This window comes from Phyllobates terribilis, unplaced genomic scaffold, assembly GCF_046119375.1.
Source record: "Phyllobates terribilis strain yellow unplaced genomic scaffold, ASM4611937v1 Scaffold_12__6_contigs__length_324123572, whole genome shotgun sequence".
NCBI lineage: Eukaryota > Metazoa > Chordata > Amphibia > Anura > Dendrobatidae > Phyllobates > Phyllobates terribilis.
In genome coordinates this window covers 259911686-259937405 of record NW_027362772.1, presented here as the reverse complement: position 1 = coordinate 259937405, position 25720 = coordinate 259911686, and the positions used below count along the sequence as shown (strand labels likewise).

At 45.8% G+C, this 25720-nt stretch overlaps 2 protein-coding genes across 2 annotated transcripts; both read left to right on the top strand.

The window, feature by feature from the left end:
* Positions 1-2706: 2706 nt before the first annotated feature.
* PEX10 (peroxisomal biogenesis factor 10) lies at positions 2707-22423 on the top strand. Its single transcript, XM_073656903.1, has 6 exons — positions 2707-2941; positions 10330-10410; positions 12547-12953; positions 13997-14172; positions 15270-15405; positions 18631-22423. Exons 1-6 carry the CDS (start codon positions 2797-2799, stop codon positions 18697-18699), a joined length of 1014 nt encoding a protein of 337 aa, XP_073513004.1. The 5' UTR covers positions 2707-2796; the 3' UTR covers positions 18700-22423.
* LOC141171583 (actin, cytoplasmic-like) lies at positions 7629-9366 on the top strand. The gene has a single exon (XM_073655263.1). It carries the CDS (start codon positions 7632-7634, stop codon positions 8739-8741), a length of 1110 nt encoding a protein of 369 aa, XP_073511364.1. The 5' UTR covers positions 7629-7631; the 3' UTR covers positions 8742-9366.
* Positions 22424-25720: the final 3297 nt, after the last annotated feature.

The window sequence follows — 25720 nt, the reverse complement described above, 5'->3', positions numbered from 1 at the left end:
ACGGAAGGACTTCCTGACGAATGCAATGTATATAAGTCATGGCGATCACCCGCGCACAGGGTGCTGTGCTCAGGCGATTGCAACCAGGTGTCAGCTGATTCTGACAGCTGACACCTGGGACTCCGTGCCAGGAGCGGTGCCTGCACCGCTCCTGGCACTTTAACCCACTAAATGCATGATCTAGTAACTTTGTGTTTCAGTGCAGCGCTGACAGTTTATAAGGCATAGGAATGCTGCTGAAACCCTATGCTTTATAAGCAATCAGGCTGAAAAAAAGTGAAATTCCCATAGTGGGACAAAGTGTAAAAGTTAAAAAAAAAAAAAAATCAGAATAGAAAGCGATCAAAAATGTCACGAGCCTGAAAATGGTACCAATAAAAAACGTCATCTCGTCCCGCAAATATCAAGCCATCACATGACTCTGTCGGCCGAAATAAGGAAAAATTATAGCTCTCAAAATATGGTGATGCAAAAACTAGTTTTTGCAATAAAAAGCGTCTTTTATTGTGTGACAGCTGTCAATCATAAAAACCAAATATGAATCTGGTATCGCTGTAATCGCACCGACACGAAGAATAAAGTTGTCTAATCACTTATACCGCACGAGGAATGGCGTAAAAAATAAAACAAATTCTTTACCTGCTGTTGAATTGTTCATTCTGCCTCCCAAAGATTGCAGTAAGGCTCAGCTCACATTCATCCTGAGCTCTGCGCTGAGCGCTTACACCGGGGTTTCCGTGTAAATCTTAGAAATACATGATTCAGACGGAACCACAGGCGGAAAATTCCCTATAATGAAGCAGATGAAGGCACTGTGAATGCCGTAGGACCATTGATCTGGCAGTGTCTGTCTTTTTAGACATGCATAAAAGTGCCGTTGACCACAGTTTTGTGCACTTCTGAAAAGGACAAGGCTGAACACTGGCCAGACAGAGTCCAGAGTAACTCTGCTGCCTTATTATAGTGAATGGGGGTTTCATCTGAATCACGTCACTCGGAGATTTAGATGGAAACCCCAAAGTAAGTGCTCAGCGTAGAGCGCAGGATAAACGTCATTCAAAATGTTATATAAAATGTTGCCAACAAAACTAACAAAAGCTTCAAGTCAATCCACAAAACCAAGTCCCCACTCAGGTCTGTCATCTGTCAATGGAAATATAGGGGGCTTCCACATTACTGGTAGTACAAAGGCTCTGGAGAAGTGCTATGGCTCATCGACCCCCAAAAGAAATTCAGCAAATTATGCACTCCCAAATCCAAATACCCCCCCCCCTCTGTTCTGAGCCCCAGTGTGCCTAAACCACATTTAGCATCTACGTTTGGCATTTCTGTAATGATGAGAGTCCGTCTAATTTACAGGTGTGTGTCTCCAGAAGCATGAGCTGGGCACAATGTACTGGGCACTACAACGTTTTGGTCACTACAACAGCAGTTTGCAATTTTCACTCAGCAACATCCACTGCTGCTTGTTTCTGGAAAAAACGCATGGAGTCAAAAATCGTCACTATACGTGTAGATAAATTCCCAAAGGGGTGTAATTTCCAAAATGAGAGGGGATTCTGCTCTTCTATAACTTAGTGACTCCACATACCATTTTAGTAAAATCTGCGCTCCAGGAGGCAAATAGTGCTCAGTCCCTCCCGAGTCTCCCCATGTGGCTAAACCGTACCGTACAGCCACATATGGGTTATTTCTACATTCAGCAGAAATTTTGGTGGCATTATTACCCATTTCCCAGTGTAAAAATGTAAAATCTGGGGCTATAACAAAATTTTGGTGGTAAAAATATAATTATTTTTTTCTTCACTGCCCAATGGTATAAAATTCTGTGACCCACCTGTGGCATCAATATGATCACTGCACCCCTAGATTGATTCATTGATGGGTCTAGTTTCCAAAATGGTGTCACTTGTGGGGGGTTTCCACTGTTTAGGCCCTTCAGGGGCTCTCCAAATGCAACATGGCGTCTGCTAATTATTTCAGCAAATTTTGCTTTCAAAAAGTTAAATGGCGCTCCTTCACTTCCGAACCCTGCAGTGCGCCCAAACAGTGGTTTTCCTTCACTTATTTGGTATTAGTGTACACAGGAGAAATTGCACAACAAATTTTATGCTGCAATTTCTCCTGTTACCTTTGTGAAAATGCAAAATTTGAGGCTAAAAAACATTTTTCGTGACAAAAATTTAATTTTTTTATTTTCACAGCTCTACATTATAAACCTCTGTGAAGCACTTGGGGGTTCAGGGTGCTCACCACACATGAAGATAAGTTCCCTGAGGGGTCTAGTTTCCAAAATGGTGTCACTTGTGGGGGGTTTCCACAGTTTAGGCACGTTAGGGGCTCTCCAAAAGCAACATGGCGTCGAAGAAATGTTACCACTATGATGAAGTACAATATGTCACGAAAAAACAGTCTCAGAATCAGCGGGATCCGTTGAAGTGTTTCAGAGTAATTACCTCATAAAGTGACAGTGGTCAGAATTGTAAAAATTAGACTGGTCATTAACGTGCAAACCACATTGGGGGGGTAAAGGGGAGCTGTAATAGTCACTTTTCCATGTAGGCTCCATTGTGATTCATAGGAGAGTGCAGCGTCCGTTCCTTCTGTATGGAGGACACTGGAGCATGACCGGACCCGCGTCCAGCTGCAGTCACTGACAGGAGCTGCTCCCGCCCCCGACTCTCCGCACAGCATCACCAATGACCACGCCTACCTGCTGCCCGTCATGTGACTTCTCTTGTCACGTGCCGTGCTGACGTCATTAGAACCCGCTCCTCACTACTCGGTGGTCGGGGGATGAGGGGTGCGGAGCTCTCCCTGCTGTCATGGCTGTTACTGCCGCCAACCAGCCAGCCCCAGCTGATCCGCAGCTGTCAGAAGGACGAGCAGTTTCAGAGCGGCCTGAAAGTGCGAACACATGAGGCCTTCCAGGCGTTCACAGGTGAGGACTGCTCGGTCCCAGCATGCCGTGCGCTCTGTACTGTAGAACTACCAGTCCCAGCATGCTGTGCGCTCACTATATGGTGTAGGACTATATAGCGTAGGTATCATGCGCTCTGTACTGTAGGACTACAGCCTCCAGCATGCTGTGCGGTCTGTACTGTAGGACTACAACCTCCAGCATGCTGTGCGGTCTGTGCTGTAGGACTACAACCTCCAGCATGCTGTGCGCTCTGGACTGTAGGACTACAACCTCCAGCATGCTGTGCGCTCTGGACTGTAGGACTACAACCTCCAGCATGCTGTGCGCTCTGTACTGTGGGACTACAAGCCCCAGCATGTGGTGCGCTCTGTACTGTGGGACTATAAGCCCCAGCATGCGGTGCGCTCTGGACTGTGGGACGACGAACCTCCAGCATGCTGTGCGCTCTGGACTGTGGGACGACGAACCTCCAGCATGCTGTGCGCTCTGCACTGTGGGACGACGAACCTCCAGCATGCTGTGCGCTCTGCACTGTGGGACGACGAACCTCCAGCATGCTGTGCGCTCTGGACTGTGGGACGACGAACCTCCAGCATGCTGTGCGCTCTGGACTGTGGGACGACGAACCTCCAGCATGCTGTGCGCTCTGCACTGTGGGACGACGAACCTCCAGCATGCTGTGCGCTCTGCACTGTGGGACGACGAACCTCCAGCATGCTGTGCGCTCTGCACTGTGGGACGACGAACCTCCAGCATGCTGTGCGCTCTGCACTGTGGGACGACGAACCTCCAGCATGCTGTGCGCTCTGGACTGTGGGACGACGAACCTCCAGCATGCTGTGCGCTCTGGACTGTGGGACGACGAACCTCCAGCATGCTGTGCGCTCTGCACTGTGGGACGACGAACCTCCAGCATGCTGTGCGCTCTGCACTGTGGGACGACGAACCTCCAGCATGCTGTGCGCTCTGCACTGTGGGACGACGAACCTCCAGCATGCTGTGCGCTCTGGACTGTGGGACGACGAACCTCCAGCATGCTGTGCGCTCTGCACTGTGGGACGACGAACCTCCAGCATGCTGTGCGCTCTGGACTGTGGGACGACGAACCTCCAGCATGCTGTGCGCTCTGGACTGTGGGACGACGAACCTCCAGCATGCTGTGCGCTCTGGACTGTGGGACGACGAACCTCCAGCATGCTGTGCGCTCTGGACTGTGGGACGACGAACCTCCAGCATGCTGTGCGCTCTGGACTGTGGGACGACGAACCTCCAGCATGCTGTGCGCTCTGCACTGTGGGACGACGAACCTCCAGCATGCTGTGCGCTCTGGACTGTGGGACGACGAACCTCCAGCATGCTGTGCGCTCTGCACTGTGGGACGACGAACCTCCAGCATGCTGTGCGCTCTGGACTGTGGGACGACGAACCTCCAGCATGCTGTGCGCTCTGCACTGTGGGACGACGAACCTCCAGCATGCTGTGCGCTCTGCACTGTGGGACGACGAACCTCCAGCATGCTGTGCGCTCTGCACTGTGGGACGACGAACCTCCAGCATGCTGTGCGCTCTGGACTGTGGGACGACGAACCTCCAGCATGCTGTGCGCTCTGCACTGTGGGACGACGAACCTCCAGCATGCTGTGCGCTCTGCACTGTGGGACGACGAACCTCCAGCATGCTGTGCGCTCTGCACTGTGGGACGACGAACCTCCAGCATGCTGTGCGCTCTGGACTGTGAGACGACGAACCTCCAGCATGCTGTGCGCTCTGCACTGTGGGACGACGAACCTCCAGCATGCTGTGCGCTCTGGACTGTGGGACGACGAACCTCCAGCATGCTGTGTGCTCTGCACTGTGGGACGACGAACCTCCAGCATGCCCCGGTTGTCGCACCCACATGACTTGAAGTTTTGGTGAAGGGGTCGCCCAGTGTCTGCTCCGCTGGGGGTGTGAAGGGTCAGTCTTAGTAACTCACCTCCCCCTGATGGAAAACGGGGCCCCACAACAAAAAATGTACTCGTTTATTGTGTTGTACCTTGGGCCTCCCCTTTATGATGCGACCTCCTCCTCCTTACTGATTGATAAAGCAATGTGTTTGAAAAACATGGTGGCTTCCTTCCATAAAGAGCGCCACTCTTGTCCACAGGTCGTGTCTGGTACTGCAGCTGAGCTCAGTTGATGCGCGTGGTTTATAGAATCTGGTACTAAAATGTGACTGATATTTCTAATCTACTAAAAAACATCCCAGGAAAATCTCATTAGGGCTCGTTCACACAAAATGAGGAAAAAACGGACAGCGATCGGACCGATGTTATTCATTGGGGCAGTGCAGATGAGGGGTTTACACTGACCAAATCTATGTGTGAAAAAGTGACGGCACTTTAGGAGCTCACCTTCTTCCCAGGGAGGTGGCGCCGCCACCCGGTCGTCTTTGCGCTCTGTTTTCTGGATTGCTAGCACATAGGGAGATTATTAGGGCTTAGCAGGGCCAGGAGGGTCAGCCGCTGGTGGACGGGGGCTCCATTTGCACAGTCCTTTAGGGTGCCAACCTCCACGGCAAGGCGGGGTGATGATAGTAAGTTAACAGGATGAGACACATTTCCCCACCGCACCCCTTCCCGTTATTATCCTGGGCTAAGAACTTTGGATATGTTTCTAGTTTCTATTGTCTGATTTTAATGACTAATAAAAGTTTTATATTTTAGTATATCTTGCAAGTGCAGGTTGTTTACGGTGAAATACATCAGAGGATAAGTGCCATAAATGCCAGCAAGGTGCCAGTCACAGCAGACGGACCCCCGTCTGCAGATGGATGTCTTCACCTGACAATCTCATTTAACCTAAAAAAAATCTTTATTTTTTTCATGTACATCAGAACTGATTTGGGAATTAAAAGGGGTATTCCCATTTCTGAGATCCTATCCCAATATGTAGTTGGTATAGTAATAACCTTAGTAAATGCCTTCAATTAGAAATGTAGTATAGTTCTTCTGATTCACTATGTTGCTTACCCCATGTTCAGGGCATTGCAGTAGCTTAGGTATCCATGGTTACAACCACTCATAGTGACAGTTGTTAGTAGTAGTAACTATGGATATTTTAGCTACTGCAATGCTCTGTACATGGGGTAAGCAACACAGTGGCTTCAGAACAATTCTGTGACCATTCTTGACTGGCCCAGCCAGAGCCCTGACCTAAACCCAATTGAGCATCTCTGGAGAGACCTGAAAATGGCTGTCCACCAACGTTCACCATCCAACCTGACGGAACTGGAGAGGATCAGCAAGGAAGAATGGCAGAGGATCCCCAAATCCAGGTGTGAAAAACTTGTTGCATCATTCCCGAGAAGACTCATGGCTGTACTAGCTCAAAAGGGTGCTTCTACTCAATACTGAGCAAAGGGTCTGAATACTTATGACCATGTGATATTTCAGTTTTTCTTTTTTAATAAGATGTGGTGCAGAGTGTACTTTAATGAGAAAAAAATGAACTTTTTAGAATTTACCAAATGGCTGCAATGAAACAAAGAGTGAAAAATGTAAAGGGGTCTGAATACTTTCCGTACCCACTGTATCTGTATATGGTAATAGGAATGTGTGATGTAAAGGATGATAAATATTACAAAATACAAATCCAGATGTAACTACAGGATCACCTATAGATAAATATGTACGATGGGATCCGAATCTGCTCACGTTTCCATTGCAGTCCTAGTAGTCTGGTGAAAGCCCCTGCGGAGCGGGACAACACGACATGGTCTTCATTGAATCACCAGAGGAGTCGCACAATAGCCCTGATGGTGGTCGCTTTCTTGATCGGACATAACCGGACTGGGATTAGTGGATCTCTCCTAGTTATATTATTACAGAACTAAGCATCATGGAGAGAAGGATAAAATCTGCATCAGACCCACATCCGAATGTGGCACGTACAGATTTCACTGCTGATTCGGTGCAGAATAATCAGGATCAGCCCGGCAGATGCGATCATCAAATGTTTCTGATATATTCAGCAACCAGTGGGGCGGATTTTTTTTTTTTAATCCACAGTACGTATTACAATTCTTTATGCAGATTTCCAGTTTTGCAATCTACAGAAAAATCCAAACCAGATATGCGAGAATCCCGCCTGAGCTGAAAAAGACCAGAATGTCATTTGGCTGGCAGCATCGTGTCTCCTTTAATCAGAAGAGCTATGCTACGGCGTTTGGTTTGGGCTAAAGGGCAGCATGGTGGCTCGGTGGTTAGCACTGTTGCTTTGCAGCATTGGGGTCCTGGGTTCAAATCCCACCAAGAACAACATCTGCAAGGAGTTTGTATCTTCTCCCCGTGGGTTTCCTCCAGGTTCTCCGGTTTACTCCCACATTCCAAAGACCTAGTGATAGGGAATGTAGATTGTGAGCCCCAATGGGGACAGTGATGATTATGTAAAATTGTAAAGCGCTGCGGAATATGTTGGCACTATATAAATAAAAAGATTAAAGGTGTTTTTTGCATGGAGCAAACCCACATCCACCATCAGCTTCCAGGCTTGGCTTCTAGGCCAGTAGATGGGTCATTGTTACATCACTATGACATCACAGTTGGCCTAAGTTCTCGCTACACCTACGCAGACCCTGTACACAACCCTCATAGTGGCAAATTAACCATCAGGCACCTTCTCCTGCCACATCGCTTCTCTAAAGTTGTCCGGCTGAACACGTAACAAAGATGGACTTCCCGGCCGTAATTTTTGACAATGGCTCAGGACTATGTAAGGCTGGAATTTCTGGTGAAAAAATCCCAAGGTCTGTAATTACATCTGTTGTTGGTCGGCCGCGAGTAAGGTCATCTTTCCCAGGAATGGACCAGAAGATTTGTTATATTGGAGAGGACGCCCAGGCCAAAAGAGGAATCCTCGCTTTGACCTCTCCAGTAGAACGAGGCATTATAACATCTTGGGATGACATGGAAAAAATCTGGAGCTACGTGTACAATCATGAACTTGGTCTATCAGCCAGTGACCAGCCGGTCTTGTTAACTGAAACCCCCTTGAGTCCAACAGGGAACCGGGAGAAGATGGAAGAAATCATGTTCGAAAGGTTTAATGTCCCAGGGATGTATGTCGCATCACAAGCCGCCTTGCCGCTCTATTCTTCCGGTGATACCACCGGGATGTTTGTAAATATCGGACATGGCGTCACCCATATGGTGCCAATCTACAAAGGCTGCATCATACCCAATACTGTGGATAGACTTAACCTGGCCGGCAAGGACATCACTGATTTTCTTGTGAAGCTTGTTTTGGAAGTTGGTCATAGTTTCGTAAGTAGCGCAGAACAAGAAATAGCCAAAAACATCAAGGAGCATCTTTGCTATGTACAGCTGAATGGAAACCCGCCGTGCTGCACGACAGGAGGAAGCAAGATGTACAATCTTCCCGATGGAAACACCCTAAGCCTCGATAGCCAGCTCTTCCGCGCCCCTGAGATCCTCTTCAAGCCATCCAATATCGGTTTAGAGGCGCCCGGCCTGCATGAGATGATCTACTCAACCATAATGAAATGCCCCATTGACGTACGCAGAGATCTCTTCAGCAATATCGTCTTGTCTGGTGGGACGACCATGATTCCTGGAGTCAATCAGAGGATCTTAGAAGAGCTTCTACCTATGATGCCAAAGGGGGTCAAGTTAAATGTCGCCTTGCCGGAGGATAGGCAATTCGCCGTCTGGACTGGGGCTTCCATCCTCTCAAGTTTAGACACCTTCCGAAATCTGTGGGTGACCAAATGTGAATATTTGGACATCGGCCATGCTGCATTCCTGAGAAAATGCTTTTAAGAACAGCAGATAATAAAGACCAAGCAAAAAGTACTACGAGTTATGTGTTTTATATTTTATGTAAATGAAGAATAATTACCGTCAAAAGAATCTTTCCCCGATGTACTAGATGCATTGCTCCATTCATTTCTATGGGGCAGTGATCAAGTACGTGGGGGTCCTAAAACTCACACACCCGCCATGCATTATCCCCTACTCCGCGGGCAGGAGATATATGTATTTAGTGAGAAAACAGCATTTAAAGTGTCCCTCCAATAAGTTGTCTTTTACTGATGAGCAGACCTGTGGATGTTCGGGTCCGTTGGGTTTGGCCGAACTTTAAAAAAAAAAAAAAAAAAGTTTAGGTACCAGAATGGTACTCTAACTCTGTACCCGCTGTCCTCTGTGTGACAACGCGGTAAACACTGGCTCTTGCGGTAACATTTCACGTTACCGCCAGTCAGAGTGCCGCAGTTCCCACGCTGTCACACAGATGACCGCTTGTGAGCCAGCAGTTCTGATCAACGGTGGAAAGGTTACCACCAGTCAGGTGTCGGCTGATGAGAGTACTACGGTCATCAGCGTACGCCTGGTCTTGCTGATGAGAGTATTCACCAGCCAGCACCTGTCCATTGTAATAAAATTGTCAGTGAGTGAGATAATTAGTGCAGTGTGTATTTTACTGTACATGTAGTTGAGTGAATAAATAAAAGAAAAAAATGGTGTGAGGACCCCTCTATTCTTGATAACCAGCACAGGTAAAGCTGACAGCTGCTGGCTGCAGCCCGCAGCTGTCAGCTTGTACTAGTTATCTAGAATAGAGAGCACAGCATGTGTTTGTGTTATTTATTTATTTTTTTTCCCTTTACAGTGTGCCGGCTCAATCACAGCCATGACAAGTGCCCACGCCGGAAAAGCTTGTTGACAGCCTTTCGAAAAAACGTTCTGGCTGCCAAACCCGAACAGTAACACAGACTTTCGGGGGACGTGCACTGACACTAGGTGTCCGGTACGGACCCAGAACTTTACAGTTTGGGTTCGCCCATCCCTAGTTGTCTTGCCCGATCAGACACTTGGCATGGAGAAGGGCAACGGCGCACGCCGGGCTGTAAAGTGGCTGAGGCATGTACGATCCTCAGTCTCTTTCACTGTTTTCTTTAATAGGACAATTCTCAAGAGTATTTGCCTATTGTGTAATGTCCTTGGCAGCTGTGCCTCACGCCGTGCAACCATTGCCTGGGCACCCACAGGGTAAGGCCAACTGGAACTGCCAAAAAGCGCAGCGGTCAGTAACCACGGAGGTTTTTTTACGTTAATCTTTAAATGAATGTGCTGATCCCAGCTGTCAGATCCCCCTCCAGATCAGTAGATTTTCACTTATCTTGTGTGTTTATCACGTTTTTGCCAGTTCTAGACCTCTCCTGCATTTTCTGTGTCGGCAGTGAAGCTCGGCACGGATGACTCTAGCACTCGCCTGTCCTAAACTAGCGTGACTGATTTAAAAATCTGACCTCAAAGTTTGAAAACCACAGTCTGGAAAAGTTCTTGCAGGTAAAATATGAATTTCATCCTAAATTCCTTAATCTTTTCCTTTTTTTTTTTCTTGAAGGTGCTAAAAAATGGCTGCAGTGGAGAAAAGAACTAGAACTACTTTGTGATCTCGCGTATTACACACTGACTACATTTTCAGGTAAGGGTTGGAAAAGTTTTGGTACTAGTTTTTAAAGATAAAAGGCTGTTTCCAAAAAAATCTAGTTATCCCCTATTTGTGGCATAGGGGATAATTTGCTGATTGCTGGGGGTCTGACTGCTGGGGCACCCCCCTCCCATAGACTTTGATTATAGTGGCATTGTACATGATCTCCTGCTGCTCCTCGTGGATAGGATGATGTGAATATCCGAGGTTGTGGGTTGTAATAATCACCTAGGCAGGTTAACAATGCAACTATTTTTTTTTATTCCTTACATCAACGGTCTCACAGCAATTCCGAGTAGATGGTCACAATGCAATGTCTCGAGTCCACAAGATCCCATCCTGGGGCCAATAGTTCCACTGTCTTCCAACTTTTTGTTGACCCACAGCTTTTGTATCTCCCACCAGTATAGTCTGTAGTCACAGTCCATGCTCCATACCAAGACCGTAGCACATGTGTCCAGTTCCAGCTGGCAACAACAGTTCTTAAGATGGTTCATCACGTCCAGGCGATGGATATCACAACCGTAGCACGCGTATCAAGCTCCAGCCAGCAACAACCCCTCCATTTCCTCATCAGTGTCCTAAATACCCCAAGCCGTCCCCTGAAAGCTAACTGCATTGGTGGAGGTATTTTCCTCAGGCTGAGCCCCATCACCTGGGACTGCATGCGAGACTCCCTGTGGCGACTGCTCCACTGGGTCTACTGCCCCTATCCACACAATGGGACTAGTGGCTGGGAGAACAATGGCTTAATTGAGGCCCCTGAGACACTGATGAGAGTAATGGAATGGTTGCTTTACATTTACCTTTACCAATCTCCTGTCTGGCCTTATGTATACATAAGATCTAGCAGTCTTTCTCTGCTTACTGTCACTGAATGGAAACATTGATTCCTGAGGCTGAACTGATGAGCAATCAAATCTCTAATAAAACACAACAATATGATCATCGTAACCAGTGCTCTGTACTGGAAAAAGTCTGCATCTTTTAGAGCCGTGGACTCCGCTCTACATCCATTGGTATAATAATCTTTAATCCGTGGCCAGCTGCTCACAGATGGTCTTAAGATGCTCCTAATTCCTTAAAGGGGTTGTCTACTACTCAAACATCCTCTTATTTCACCCCCCAGTAAAATAATAACAGCTATACTCTCTTCTGATGTAGGCACTGGCTCTCCCAGGGCTGTCGTGATGTTATGTCACGCCATCCCTGCTGCCAATCACTGCTGGCTTCAGTCTCCTCTTCCACAGATGTAATTCACATCCAGAGAAAGTAAGAGGGCAGTAGCCGCTCTCGCTTCCTTCTGATGTCTTGATCTGTCCGAAGGAGATGAGAGTAAAGCCAGCGCTGATTGGCAGCAGGGATCGCATGTCATAATGTCGGGAGAGCCAGTTCTGGAACGGCACCCACACCGGAGGTGAGTATAATTTTTTTTTTTTCTGGGGGGGAAACATGGGGGTTGTCAAGAGTAGTGGACAACCCCTTTTAAGAAATGCACACCATTTAATGAATTTGTGGAAGGAAAAAAAAGGGATTTAAGTCAGCTCATCCATTGTAGAATCCAAGGCACGGAACACCAGCAGTGCAGCAGGAAAACCAATCGATGGCAGAATAGATCCAGCCTCAGAAGTATGTAAAATCCAAGTTTTATTAAATACAGATTAAAAAACATGTATCTCACGGAAATGTCACAACCACAGAGGGGGGGAGGGGAGAAAAAGTTCCTGGGCAGACACGTTTCAGACCTTTCAGTCCTTAGATTGCAATGACTAAGGACCCTATGGTCTGATGGTTTGTGCCCAGGAACTTTCTCTCCCCATCCCCCCCCCCCCCCCCTCTGGAGTTGTGACTTATTTCCATGAGATACATGTTTTTTAATCTGTATTTAATAAAAGTTGGATTTTACATACTTCTGAGGCTGGATCTATTCTGCTATCGATTTAATGAATTTGGTGCATCCTATTAGAGTTGTGCGCCTTGCCAGAAATGCTATTCCAGCCAGAGACTGGAGTAACGTTTCTAGCGTAACAAACGCCACCACTATTGATGAATTTGATGTGCGGGAAAAGCTACGACCAGTCCCGTCTCGACATTTTGGCAGAGCAGCTTAGAACTATATAATTTTTTTAGGTTACCAAACGCTCGGTGAGGAATATGTGAATATCGTGCAAGTGGATTCCTCTAAGCGGAAGGTGCCGTCCTTGCTGCAGCGCTCGTTGCTCATCGGCTGTCACACCCTGTTCCCCTACCTCCTGGACAAGGAGCTGGTGCGTCTGGAACATGAGCTACAGGTAGAAATCGATGGCGTTCGGGTCCCGCACAGCAGCCTGTCCTCCGGATCCCATCACCGATCATGGATGTGGAAATGGTTCCACCGAAAGATAGCCGCCCTCTCCGACCAGCAGAAAAGGACGTTGGTAAAGGCGGTGTATATATTCCGGCAGAGTGTTACTTTCTTGAGAAGGTTTCATCTGGCCGTATTCTACATGAATGGATCCTTCTACCATTTCGCCAAAAGGATAACTGGCATCACCTATGTAAGTCGTTCCTTTATGCACACACAAATTACTTTCTGCTTTCTCCTAGCGGGGGGGGGGGTGATGCGGGTCTGGCATAGATTTTTAACGTGCATGAGTGGAGATGAGCAACAAATTTAAAGGGGTTATTCCCGTTCTTTAGAGATGGATATGGTTGGATAATGCTTGTAAAAACGAGTCTTTTTGTCATTTACTGCTTATTAAAATTTTCAGCCATTCTTGAGATATTAACATTTTTTTTTTTTTTTTTTTTTTTTTTTACCTTGGTTTACAGCTTGTCACCTAGGAGACCGACCAGCACTGCTGTCTCTCGTAAGCCCTGAACTGAAGCTGGCTGGTATTGGTCACTAACTGCACTCCTGCGATCCTGGTCAGTTTCAGAAGAGTGCTTATAAGTCAATGGAAAAGGGCTTGTAAGCACCGCGTATGCTTTGTTGTTGAGCAGCGGTGGTCTGTCTCCAAGGCAACGAGCTGTAAATAAGTGTTAATATCTCAAGAACAGCTGGACATTTTAATAGGCAGTAAGTTGCAATGTTTGTATTTACAAGCGCTATCCGACAATAGTCATGTATATGAAGAAGAGACTAACCCTTTAAATTCTCAGCTGAACGGGTCGAGGAGCGTGCTTATAGCGCAGCTGGATTATGGCAGACCATCACTGTCCATATATCCTATTAGAAGGACATCATAGAAAGGGGTTCCCCTCTTGGGACCACCAGATAATATGGCCTCTATTGGGGTAATCCCTGCCTGACCACAACTTAAATTTTACTTTTTTTGCCAGGGAGAAGGGGAAAGGACGCCTCTTAGAAGATCACTTCTTTAATAAAGTGCTAGGATGCCATATTGAGGCGTACCACTCTGTGTTGGCATTAAATAGTCTTGGAGTCTAATTTTCTGTGAGGCAAGAAAATAGTTATTTTTTGGCCAATGATAAAAGTAATGCGGCCACATTACCTCCATGCGGAGTGATGCGATCCAGACGGGGTTTTTGGTGCAAACTCAAGATTATAAAATTGCAAATTATTCCTGTTTTCTTGCAGCTCCGGGTGCGCGGATCACCAGGGGATGACGGGCCTGTGCGCAAGAGTTACAGCCTCCTCGGAGCCGTGTCCGTGGTTCATCTCCTGCTTCTGGTCTTCGTGCAGCTTCAGAGCGTTCAGCAGAAGCAGGAGGCACAGCAGAAGTTCAAACTGCACCGACGCATGTCATATCAGAGGTAAAGACCCCCGTCCGCTACCTTTGGCCCGTGCTGTGGGCTTCCTTCCTTTATCCCATAGTCTGTCCCCACTAAATACATTTATCACCCGTCCACAGGATAGATAATTGTATGATCAGGAGTCTGCTCTCTACTGTCCTAGATAATAGGCTATGGGACTCCTCTTCTCAGGATTGGTGGGAGTCTTCTCTTGGCTTTTAGAGTTGGATAAAAAGGTCCACATTTGATTATTTTCCAGGATTGCATTTTCCCAGTTCTGTTACTGCTGGATGATGGCCGTCAGTTACTACTTTCATCTGTCAGGGATATTGCAGCGGTGGTTGGACGATGACCCCACGATGCTTGGCTCTGGAGGCAGCCCTCCTCCCCCGCCTATGCTTTGGCTCTGGAGGCAGCCCTCCTCCCCCGCCTATGCTTTGGCTCTGGAGGCAGCCCTCCTCCCCCGCCTATGCTTTGGCTCTGGAGGCAGCCCTCCTCCCCCGCCTATGCTTTGGCTCTGGAGGCAGCCCTCCTCCCCCGCCTATGCTTTGGCTCTGGAGGCAGCCCTCCTCCCCCACCTATGCTTTGGCTCTGGAGGCAGCCCTCCTCCCCCGCCTATGCTTTGGCTCTGGAGGCAGCCCTCCTCCCCCGCCTATGCTTTGGCTCTGGAGGCAGCCCTCCTCCCCCGCCTATGCTTTGGCTCTGGAGGCTGCTCCCCTCCCCCTCCGATGCACACCATTGACTCCGGATCCGGCCAGCTTCAGGTCCCATGTGTTCTTTTTCGATGTTGCAGATGCAAAAATACCTCTACAGCATTGGACAGAGCGCAGTCTGGGCCAGCTGTGCAGTTTTGCCACTGGTCTAAACTTTCAGTGATGCAGGCGCGGCTCCAATTCCCCCTGATGAGACAAAACTTTTAATTTTTTTTTTTTAATTGATCTATCCCTTTTTATGCCTAATGTTTAAAAACAAAAATGACTGTATGTGGTCGGCTTCAGACAACTGTACAGTGTCCTGATCACAGCAGCCCTCCCCGGACTTCTGCTAAGCTCATGTCCCAGAGACCTCAGGGATAGAAGGGTCCAATAACACTTTGATGTTTTTCTTTATGTCCCCAGAGCTCCAGCCCATGAGAAGACATACCAGCGTCCTTCCAAATGCACCTTATGCCTGGAGCACAGGCGGCACAGCACGGCGACCCCCTGCGGACACCTCTTCTGCTGGCAGTGCATCACTGAGTGGTGTAACACTAAGGTGAGAGATCGGGAATCCCACCTACAGAATCCCCGACGTCACCTCTTACCTGAGCACAGAGGGGCTGTATGTGTACCGAACCCTAGCCCGACGACCATGTACTGCCGACGGGGCCACTGAACCGCGGGTTCTGCAAATATTTTTGCTCAACTCTAGTTCTTGGCCATTGTACAGGAGGAGGAGGCGAGCTGTGACATCACCTATTGAGAATGGTGGATCCTGTGTTATCTATCAGCTGTGTATAGAGGTGTTACATTGTTACATTTAGGGCGAAGGGGGGCTTGAATGTAAAATGTAGCTCCTTTCGCTTACGCTGTACCCCTTCGGTTTTGTATGACTGCTTGACCTATCGTCAGCGATGGACGGACTCAGACTTTCTCCGAGCCCCTACCCTGTGCAATCATTATTAAAGGAGCACAGCGCTCTGCTTCTACCTCTTCCTTTTATTAATTGATGGGGGTCTCTGCACTTAGGACCTCAAAAATCAAAACTTTGCATATGTCACTATGAAATGTGGAAACTTTTCCCAAACAGCAGGGGTTGGCTTTACATTCTTAGAGCCCTTCTATACAGATCCAAAATTCTCTGATTTATTTTCCAAATCCCCCTTTCCTATTACATATCCCCCACTGGGGAGAACTCGCTGAACATTAGAGACAAGCAAAATGGCTCATGTGACGCACCATTTACGTTCTGGCTGCCACGGATGCTGGACCTGGGGAGTGTGAGTCTTTTTCTGCTCCTCTCGCCGAAAATTCATGGAACTCTATAATGGCTGAGTAAATCCATCTTTACCAAGCCCCCACCAGTAGATGTTCATCGTAAACACCCCAGCCTCATCAGGTCCAAGATATTTATTAATAATGTCATTTATATTGTAAAATCTGGTGTCCGAGTAACATGTTGATGCTTATATTTAGGACGAGCTGTGGACCCTACATCGTTTGCGTTTATTTTTTTCTGTTCCCGTTGTCCCATATCTCAAGACCGTGAAATCTGCAGCTGCCATCTCCTGATGTAATTGTGTATTTTGCGGTGCTGCCGTTTAGCGCATTCCACAGTCGCTCAGCAAGCGCTAATCGTGTGTAACAAGCCTTTATTCCTCCCCGCGCTCCGATCTTACAGGATGTCAGTGCCGTGGCTGCAGGGTGACCGTGACGCGCGCTGCAGGCGCCGGACGTTTTTTTGTTTTTTTTTTAACACGGTTCTGCTCATGAATTGTGCCATTATTTGGAGCACACGCACGGAGAGCGCACACACCAAACTGGCTGTAATCTCCCAATTTTATTTCTGTAAGAAGTGTGTGGGGCAAGTGACGCGCCATCTGTGCTCCTGATTCATAGCACGCTGGAAATTTCATTTGGATCGAAACGCTGAGCCCGCGTCTTTCCCTGCTCTTGATGACTGACTGATTTTTAATAAGCCATCTTGTGCCTCTAACAGCCGCAGATGGATCCATGATTGAGTAGACCAGTTAAATGCCACTGTCAATCACCGACAGCAGCATTTAACGCGCACGAACAGGAAGCGAGTCGTTGATTCCGCCCATTCGTGTCCCTGTCACATGATCGCGGGGCGCTGATGTGTTGTCCCGACATCAGGGGTCTGCTGAAGACCCCCGTGCTTGTCATCACGATCCTCCTGCGAATGCCGGCCCACGGCCAACATTTATGGAAGCCCTGCTATGTGTAGCACAGACAATAGGCCGATTGCAGCCTCAAGCCTCCTAAATAGGGTTGAGCGAGTATGTTCTGTTCCGAGTATTTATAGCTGCTCAGTGATATGCTTGAATCGCTCCTGTGTGCATGAATTACAACTGTTTGACAGCTTTATTACATGTGAGGAATGTGTAAGAAATAGACATTCCTCACATGTAATAAAGCTGTCAAACAGTTGCAAATCATGCACAGGGGAGCGATTCAACCATATCACCGAGCAGCCATAAATATTCGGAGCTCGGCCCGAGCGTACTCGGACAGAACATACTCGCTCAACACTACTCCTAAACAGTAAAAAAAAAAAAAAAAAAAACACACGTTCAAATCATTCCTGCCTTTTGCCCCAGTAAAATAAAATAAAATAAATATATAAAAAATACACTTCTTATCACTGCCTTCAGAAATCTCCAATCTATCGTAATATAAAATTAATCCCATCGGTAAACTGTGCAACGAGAAAATAAAATTGAAATGCCAGAATTCCTTTTTTTTGTTGTTGTTGCTGCAACATTGCAGGTGATCAAAACATCTTATCTACCCCAAAATGGTATCAATAAAATCCTCAACTAGCGGCACAAAAAATAAGCCCTCACCCGGCCTCAGATCTCAAAAAATGAGAACGTTACAGGTCTTGGAAAATGATGACAAAAGCAAAAAAAAATAATTTTTTCGGCAATTATCTGCTTTTATTTTTTTATTCACCACTTAAATAAAACTATACATGTTTGGTATCTGCGTACCTGTACTGACCTGGCTGTTGGAAGAAGGGAACCAAAAAAAAGGGAAATTGTCTGGGGGTAAAGGGGTTAATGTTTACCGCCCTGTAAATGGTAGGCGTACAATGGCGGAAGCTTCGCTGGGCTCTGTACACATGCACTATCGCCTGTATGTTTTGAGTCCACTACTCCTGGTGGTACAGGGATCCTTGCCTTCATGTATGGGGGCCCCTACATGTGGGACACCCCACCTTTCAATCATTTAGGATTTATTATTCCATACAGTCAAGGCGGTATACATCAGGAGAATCTCTGTACACAGTTGTGCCCCCCCCCCCCCTCCCCAGCATTAAAGGGTTATTCTCGTCTCCATATTGTCAGAGCACTTTTGCAATTTACTGCTTTTTAAAATGTGCAGCCGTTCTTGAGATATTAGCACTTTTTTCCTGTTGTTTACAGCTCGTTGCCTAGGAAACCGACCACCTCTGCTGTTTATCAGCTGCTCTGAAGCCAAGATTAGTAGGTAATCGCCGGCTCCAGCGATTCCTGACCGGCTTCAAAACCGCGCTGACAAGCTGGATCGAAAGGGGCTTGTAAGCACTGCGCATGTTCTGCTGTCTAGCAGCGGTGGTCGGTCTCCCAGGCAACCAGCAAAGTGTTAATATCTCAAGAACAGATGAAAATTTTAATAGCCAGTAAGTTACAAAATTGCTTATATTTACAATACCCATTTATGAAGGGTGGTGGGGACCTTTAAGGAAGTACTTATCATATAACACCTCCATTTGCAGGCTGAATGCCCATTGTGCCGGGAGAAGTTTCATCCACAGAAGCTGGTCTACCTGCGGCACTACCGATGACTTCCCATTGATGACACCTCCTCCGATTTCAAGGGCTTCACCACCGGTCGTCTTCTCAAGCAGCCATATTTAGGGTTAACGTTTCCTAACCCTTTACCTATAAAAAAGCACAATTACTAGTTCCAAGCCAAACTAACAGTCTGCGGTTTACAGGATCTGCCGTCCTAATACTGTACTATGGGATATATAGGAATTAAATGCACCTTTCATGTAAGACTTGTGTGTGACGTGTAGTCAGATGCAGGAGACGCTCAGTGTCGTCTTCGTCCTGGGTGATTGTAGAGAACTGGACTCTGTCGCCATCTGCTGGCGCGTATAGGATATGGCTTAGCAGCTCATTTACATTGAGTCAATAACGTTGATTATCTTGTGACAACGGCGCCCGTCAGAGTTGGGATTTATTCTGCAGCAAGTGAACAGTCAGGTTTTTTTTAATGCCGGGAGAAAAATGGGTAAATATAAGAATCTGAGCTTCTTTGACGAGGCACGTCGTGATGGTTAGTACATATCAAAAGTGGTCCGATAGACTTTCAACTGCGCTGGAAGTGTTTTCAATAGTTAAAACCTCAATTGCAACTTTTTTTTTTTCCCCCATAGGAATTAATGTGCAGTGAAGTCTTTGCATAGCCTGAGCTTTAATTAATAAGTCACAATCCACTTTAGCCAGAGGCTCCGCCATAATGTCTATCTGTCGTCTATTCATGTAGTGCAGGTGACTGTCTGTTCCCTGTAGCTTTCCTCCCGAGTCATGAGATGTCTTAAACATATGATCACACCTGATGTCTACGAGGTCTGCTGTCTTCCAAGTACACAAAATACATCCGTATTTCTCCACCCAGAAGACTTCCAAAAAATTTGAGGCTTAAAAGGTATTTAAAGGGAACCTGTCTGCAAAAAAAAAATACATTTACCTGCAGCCGTAGTGATGATCAACAGTTTATATACCATATTAAACGTGCAGCAGCGTTAACTGGAAGCGCAGATACAGGGAGAAACTGAAGTTCTATTCTCCCTGCAGCCGCTCGTCAGTGAGTGCACTGTGATCACTCCCTCTGCTCTCTAACGGACAAGGAGCAGGGGGCGCGCGCACTCACTATGTAGTGAGCCCTAACTGTTCACTCCACCATTCAAGCAACTGTAAGCGAACAGCTGCAGGGAGAATATAACTTCATTTTTTTCCTTGAAGCTGCATTTCCATTTAGCAAAATGTTTAATGGCTCATGTCTATGACCGTGGATCATGGTCTGCCCGAGGGGCTCACGATCTAAACTAGACAATGTAATAAATGCCTGAGGCTGTCGAGTGGGGTGTAAGGAGACCCTCGGACTGATATCCACAGGCATCTGCATGAATGCGCTGCTGTCACTCCCTCTGCTCTGACAAGGAGCAGGGGGCGCGCGCACTCACTATGTACTGTTCACTGCACCGCCCCGATGACTGAAAGCGAGCGGCTGCAGGGAGAATATAACTTCATTTTTTTCCCTGAAGCTGCATTTCCATTTAGCAAAATGTTTAATGACTCCTCCAGACGACCGTGGATCATGGTCTGCCCGAGGGGCTCACTATCTCAATTAGACAACGTAATGCCTATGAGGTTGGGGGTCAGGAGACCCTCAGACAAAACCTGCTTGGACTGAATTCCACGGCGTCTGCATGAGCTATAAAACTATGGCTGCTCTTAAATGTCAATTTTTATTTTTTATTTTTCCCCTGACAGGTTTCCTTTAAAGAGGATTTGTCACAGTTCAAAATGCATATATTACTATATAGCTCTTAGACCTGATTAGACTGGTGTACTTACTTTTATAATCCATGTCAGAGTGACTGTGCGCTCAGAGACTGAATACATGTGGACTTGTGAGCTCTCTTACTCTTTAATATTGTACAGCCCTCCTGATGTGGATTTTCAAAGTAACTCAATCAGCCTCCTCAGGTCTATTTTATATATGTAGTTTGTATTGTGAAATCTGGTGACAGATCTGCTTCAATATTACAAAACAAAAACTTTTCTTCTTTTTTTTGTTATCCCATCTGCTACGAGCATGAACCCGGCTGCACAACTCAATATGATTAGCAAACATTTTATAGGACATGATGGGAGTTGTAGTCCAAATCTCAGCTGATCTAGAGATTTTAGATCTATAGTTTTGCGTGTTAAAGTATTGAAAGCCTGCAGATGGTAGGAAAGCGGTGTTCACACTGTGCAGACTGTTATTTTATGGGATACACTAATGCTAAAAGGAAACTGATATAACGTCGCTGTACGATGGGGAGTTGTAGTCTTCTCTGCCGTCTCACAAGGATGTATAGCACTGACTGAGCCGGGGTGTAAGGATCCGTGCATTAATAATGTGCACAAACTGACGACTAGTGATCCGGGCCGGCCGTTGCCAAACTGACTTCTAACTGTTTTACTGATGTTTCTACATGAACTGTGATTTAATAATGTGATTAATATATTAGTCTAGTAAGGTTGTGTTCACACAGGACAGGTTTATCGCAGAGTCCAAATTTCATACATGGCAAGTGGAAAATTGACAACGTTCACACTTGCAAACTTTTGAGCATTCCCCGCTGGGATCATATTAAAGACTGCATGCTTTGCCAATATCGTAAAAAAATATATATTTTTTTCACCACTGCCCCTAAGACTACGTTCACACATCTGTATAAAAAAACAAACCAACAAACGTCCAATTATATAACCTAGGAAAAATACACTTTTTTTTTTTCATCCGTATGGCGAACAGCTCTATGACATAACATTGGTCCTATCGCCGTCCGGGTGAGGTCAATCTATTCAACATGCAGCACTCGAACCAAAAATACAGTCATACTGTCGTGTGAACGTAGCCTTAAAAGGGTATTCCCCAAGATCCTATCCCAGTATGTGGTAGGTGTAATAATATTAATAAATATGTCCAATTAGAAATGTAGCATAGTTTATTTTGGTTAGCTATGTCACTTACCCCATGTGCAGGGCATTGCGGTAGCTTAGGTATCCATGGTTACAACCACTCATAAAGTGACAGTTAGTTGTTAGGTCATAACCATGGATATCTAACCTACTGCAGTGCCCTGCACCTGGGGTAAGCGACATAGCAAATCAGAAGAACTATACATTTCTAATTGCTAATATTATTAATAATATTACATATTGGGATAGGATCTTGGAGATGGGAATACCCCTTTTAAAGGAAGAAACTTTCCAGAAGGTCTGCTTTTTATGCTTTTCAGGTGCCTTTGGAGAGGAGATTTGACAAACTCCTCTGGGGTCTCCAGAAAAAAAAAAAACTTGATTAAAAAATCCTATACAGGAAATCCTCCAGTGCTGTTTTTTTGGCTAAGATTAAAAAACGTAAAACTGTGTATAAGGTCGGTTTTACACCTCTGACATTGTCTGACTACATGCCGTGATGTCCAGGCCGGCCGCGGCCTCCTGACCCCCAACTCTGTATAGGAGACTGATGAGGTCGGAGCAGGGGCCCTGCGGCCGGTACGTATAATAAGACCTAAGGTCTCGGCTTTTCTCTCTGCTTTTTGAGTGCTGGTTCTTCTGGTGTCCAGTGTGAATCCGGCCTAAAGATCCTAGACTCCTTATTGAATGAAGTTTGATCGTCTTTCTAATTTATAGTCTGTGATTCAGTAATTCTATTTTGCAATGAAAGATTCAACATTTAAATGTATTAATACTGCTTGAATAAAACTTTATTTGCAGATTTGAGCATCCAGTGTGTATTTTATACCTCGCCGTAAACCTCTAAGGCACGAGCGCACGCTGCAGGGGGGAATCCTCATGGATCTGGCACCTTTATATGAGCCAATGCGTCTTTAGGATGGTCCTACCCATAGGGCCCCCATTCACCTCGTTACATCAGGTTATATAATACCAGTACTAACTCCACAATGTTACGATTGGTCACAGCTCCGCAGGGGCGGGTGATGTTCAGAAAGTTTAGTAGTCATGAACCTATAGAAATTAATCTACTTCCATCCTTTTTTTTTTTTGGTTGAGTTGGTCAAGGTCAATTGCAAAGGTTTTTCCAACGTTAAGTCACAGGTTATCCAGGATTCTAAAAAGTTTAAAAAAAACATTGCCACGTTCATCCAGAAAGGACACTGCACCGGTCTATGGGTTACACCTGGATCAGGGGTGGACTTACCATCGGTGCAACCCTACAGGAGCCAGCGCAGAGACCATCGATGCACCAAACCCATCACACAGGTTCATTGCTGGATGATAAATTTGACATCTTTAGACACCTGTTCAAAATATATATATATTCTATATTTTTATTTATTTTGGTTGTTTTATTTAAAAAAAAATATATATAATTTTTATAATAAGGTTCGCCATCATCTGTATTGACGGCATTACATCTAAAAATCATGAAGAAAACGTGCAAATCAGAGGGTTTTATTTGTACAAAAAAAGACAAGTCCGCCCCGATCCTGCTGGTGGTGTGCACAGTGCACACTGGGGTGCAAATATCAATACTGCCTCATATGGGGGGTGTAAGGGGTCCATAGCAAACATCAGCGGGGGGGGGCAACGACACAAGGACGCGCCCGGTTGCAATGGATAAAGAGGCATTTTTGATACAGGACGTCAATACTGTTCCTGGGGAATAAAAGAAAAGGAAATGCTTCTGAAAATAATCTCAACTAATTAAAATATATCTATAAATTAGTTTTTAACTAAGAAAAAAAACATTTTTTGAACCAGTGGGTGAAAAAATATAATATGGGTTATATAAGTGAGGAAAAACACATCTGCTTGTAGGAAGTGTGCCACTCCCTGTCTACTGGTTGTATCTGGAACTGCAGCTCCACTGCACAACCACGTGTCAACAGAAGTGTTGATTATGGAAGAAAGTAACACTCTTTTACTGTATTTAAGTGTAACCAGGTGAAGATTCATTAAAAGGGTATTAATAGCAAATACCTCCAATTAGAAATCTAGTATAGTTCTTCTGATTTGCTATGTTGCTTACCTCATATGCAGGGCATTGCAATAGCTTAGGTATCCATGGTTACGACCACTGTCACTATATGAGTGGTCGTAACCTAAAGCTACTACAATGCCCTGAACATGGGGTAAGCGACATAGCTAATCAGAAGAACTATACATTTCTAATTGGAGGTATTTACTAATATTATTACACCTACTACGTATTGGGATAGGATCTTGGAGATGGGAATACCCCTTTGACTCTTGCATAGTCATCCCGTAAAATATGACTTTTCAAGAAGAGGTTTGAGTCTAAAAAAAAAAAAAGACCGCCAGATGCCCACCGTGAGTATGGTATGTGCGGTCATTCAGAAAATCTAACATACAGTATAGCATGTAGTGACCGGTCAGCCGTTACTATTAGGACTGGTGTCAGGGGCTTCGTGCATAAAAAGTCTCTCCGCGGAGAAATAAAGGCTCTACGGCCTATTTTATTAAGGCTGCCGTTTTGTAAGGCATGTTATGATTCACGAGGCCCTGGTGATAAGGCTATGTGCCCACAATGCAGAAATAAAGCAGAAAATTTCCGCAACGCTTCTGCATGTTCTTGGCAGTCAAAAACGCTTGCGGATTTTACACGCGTTTGACGCGTTTTTACATGCGGATTTGACTTTCGTTTTTCAAGTGCATTGTGACATCAAATCCGCACAAATAATGAACATGCTGCGGAAAATCCCACAGCATGGGCACAGAACATGCAGATTTTCATTGGGGATCATGGGGCACAGATTACCAAGCGTTTACGCTGCAAAAATTCCACAGCAAAAACGCTTGAAAAACGCATAGTGGGCACGCAGCCTAAGACGTTACACATGGACCATGGCTGCATCCAAACCCAGGAAGAAATGCAAATCATCGTAGGCATTAAACCTCTGGGACATACAAGGGGACACATGGAATAAATACCTCCCAATAATCCAGTTTTTAGCAGGATTGTCCGGAGACACATTCACGTAAAAGGAAGGCGTTTTGTACCAAAAATATATATTTTTTTATTTATATATACTTTAAAATATATATATATATATATATATATATATATATAAAATGTTTATATATTTATACATATATGTATGTATATATATTTTGGTAAATATCCAATTTCTGCTTTGTTAGGAGCTAACAGAGGAGTCGACCGAGCGGTCAAAGAGATAAAGGGGGCAAAAAAAAAAAAAAAATATGGTGGCCTGTTGTAACCGTTACAGCCAGGTGAATAGCAGATACCAATTGGGGCCGGTGAGTGACAGCAGTTTTGAAATAGTTAAAATGGGATTTTTTGTCATTTATCTCATCCATTAGTATAATACAACACCACGTCAGCAGCAGAGCTCAATTCTCAAACATGGTGGGGGGAGGAGATGTTTGTATCAGCACCTGAAGTCTTATATTACCAAGTACGAGCGAGGTTTTATTTCTTTACAGAACCTGGCGGAATATGTCATCATGTGCTGGGGATATGCCATCCATGCGCTGGGGATATGCCAATCATGCGCTGGGGATATGTCAATCATGCGCTGGGGATATGTCAATCATGCGCTGGGGATATGCCATCCATGCGCTGGTAGTCTTGAAGCCACGCCCTAGTGGAACGGTTGCATGTGGAAACCACCCGACCTGCAGATCTGCGCGGATTGCAGACAACGCCATCCAGAAGCGCTTTCACTGGTAATGGCCATGCGGTTATCCACCAAAAAAAAATGGCTGTGACCAATATACCCAGCTTTAGCTGCAACGATGTAGATCGCTGTATAGTTGCCATCTCCGGCCACAAGACTTAAGGGGGTTGTTCACCATTGGGGACATTTTTTCTCTTTTACTTGCATACATTTGAGGCGAAACAATTTTGCATTTGAATGCTATTAAAAAATGTTTCACCGTTTGGCTTTTACAGGCTTCTTGTTTCCCGGTGCATTCAACTTTGATATGGTCACCGGAGCTCAGGAAAAAGTTACAAACTCTCTGCAGACAGTCATAGCAGGCTCACTGACTGATTCTCAGGTAACTCATCCT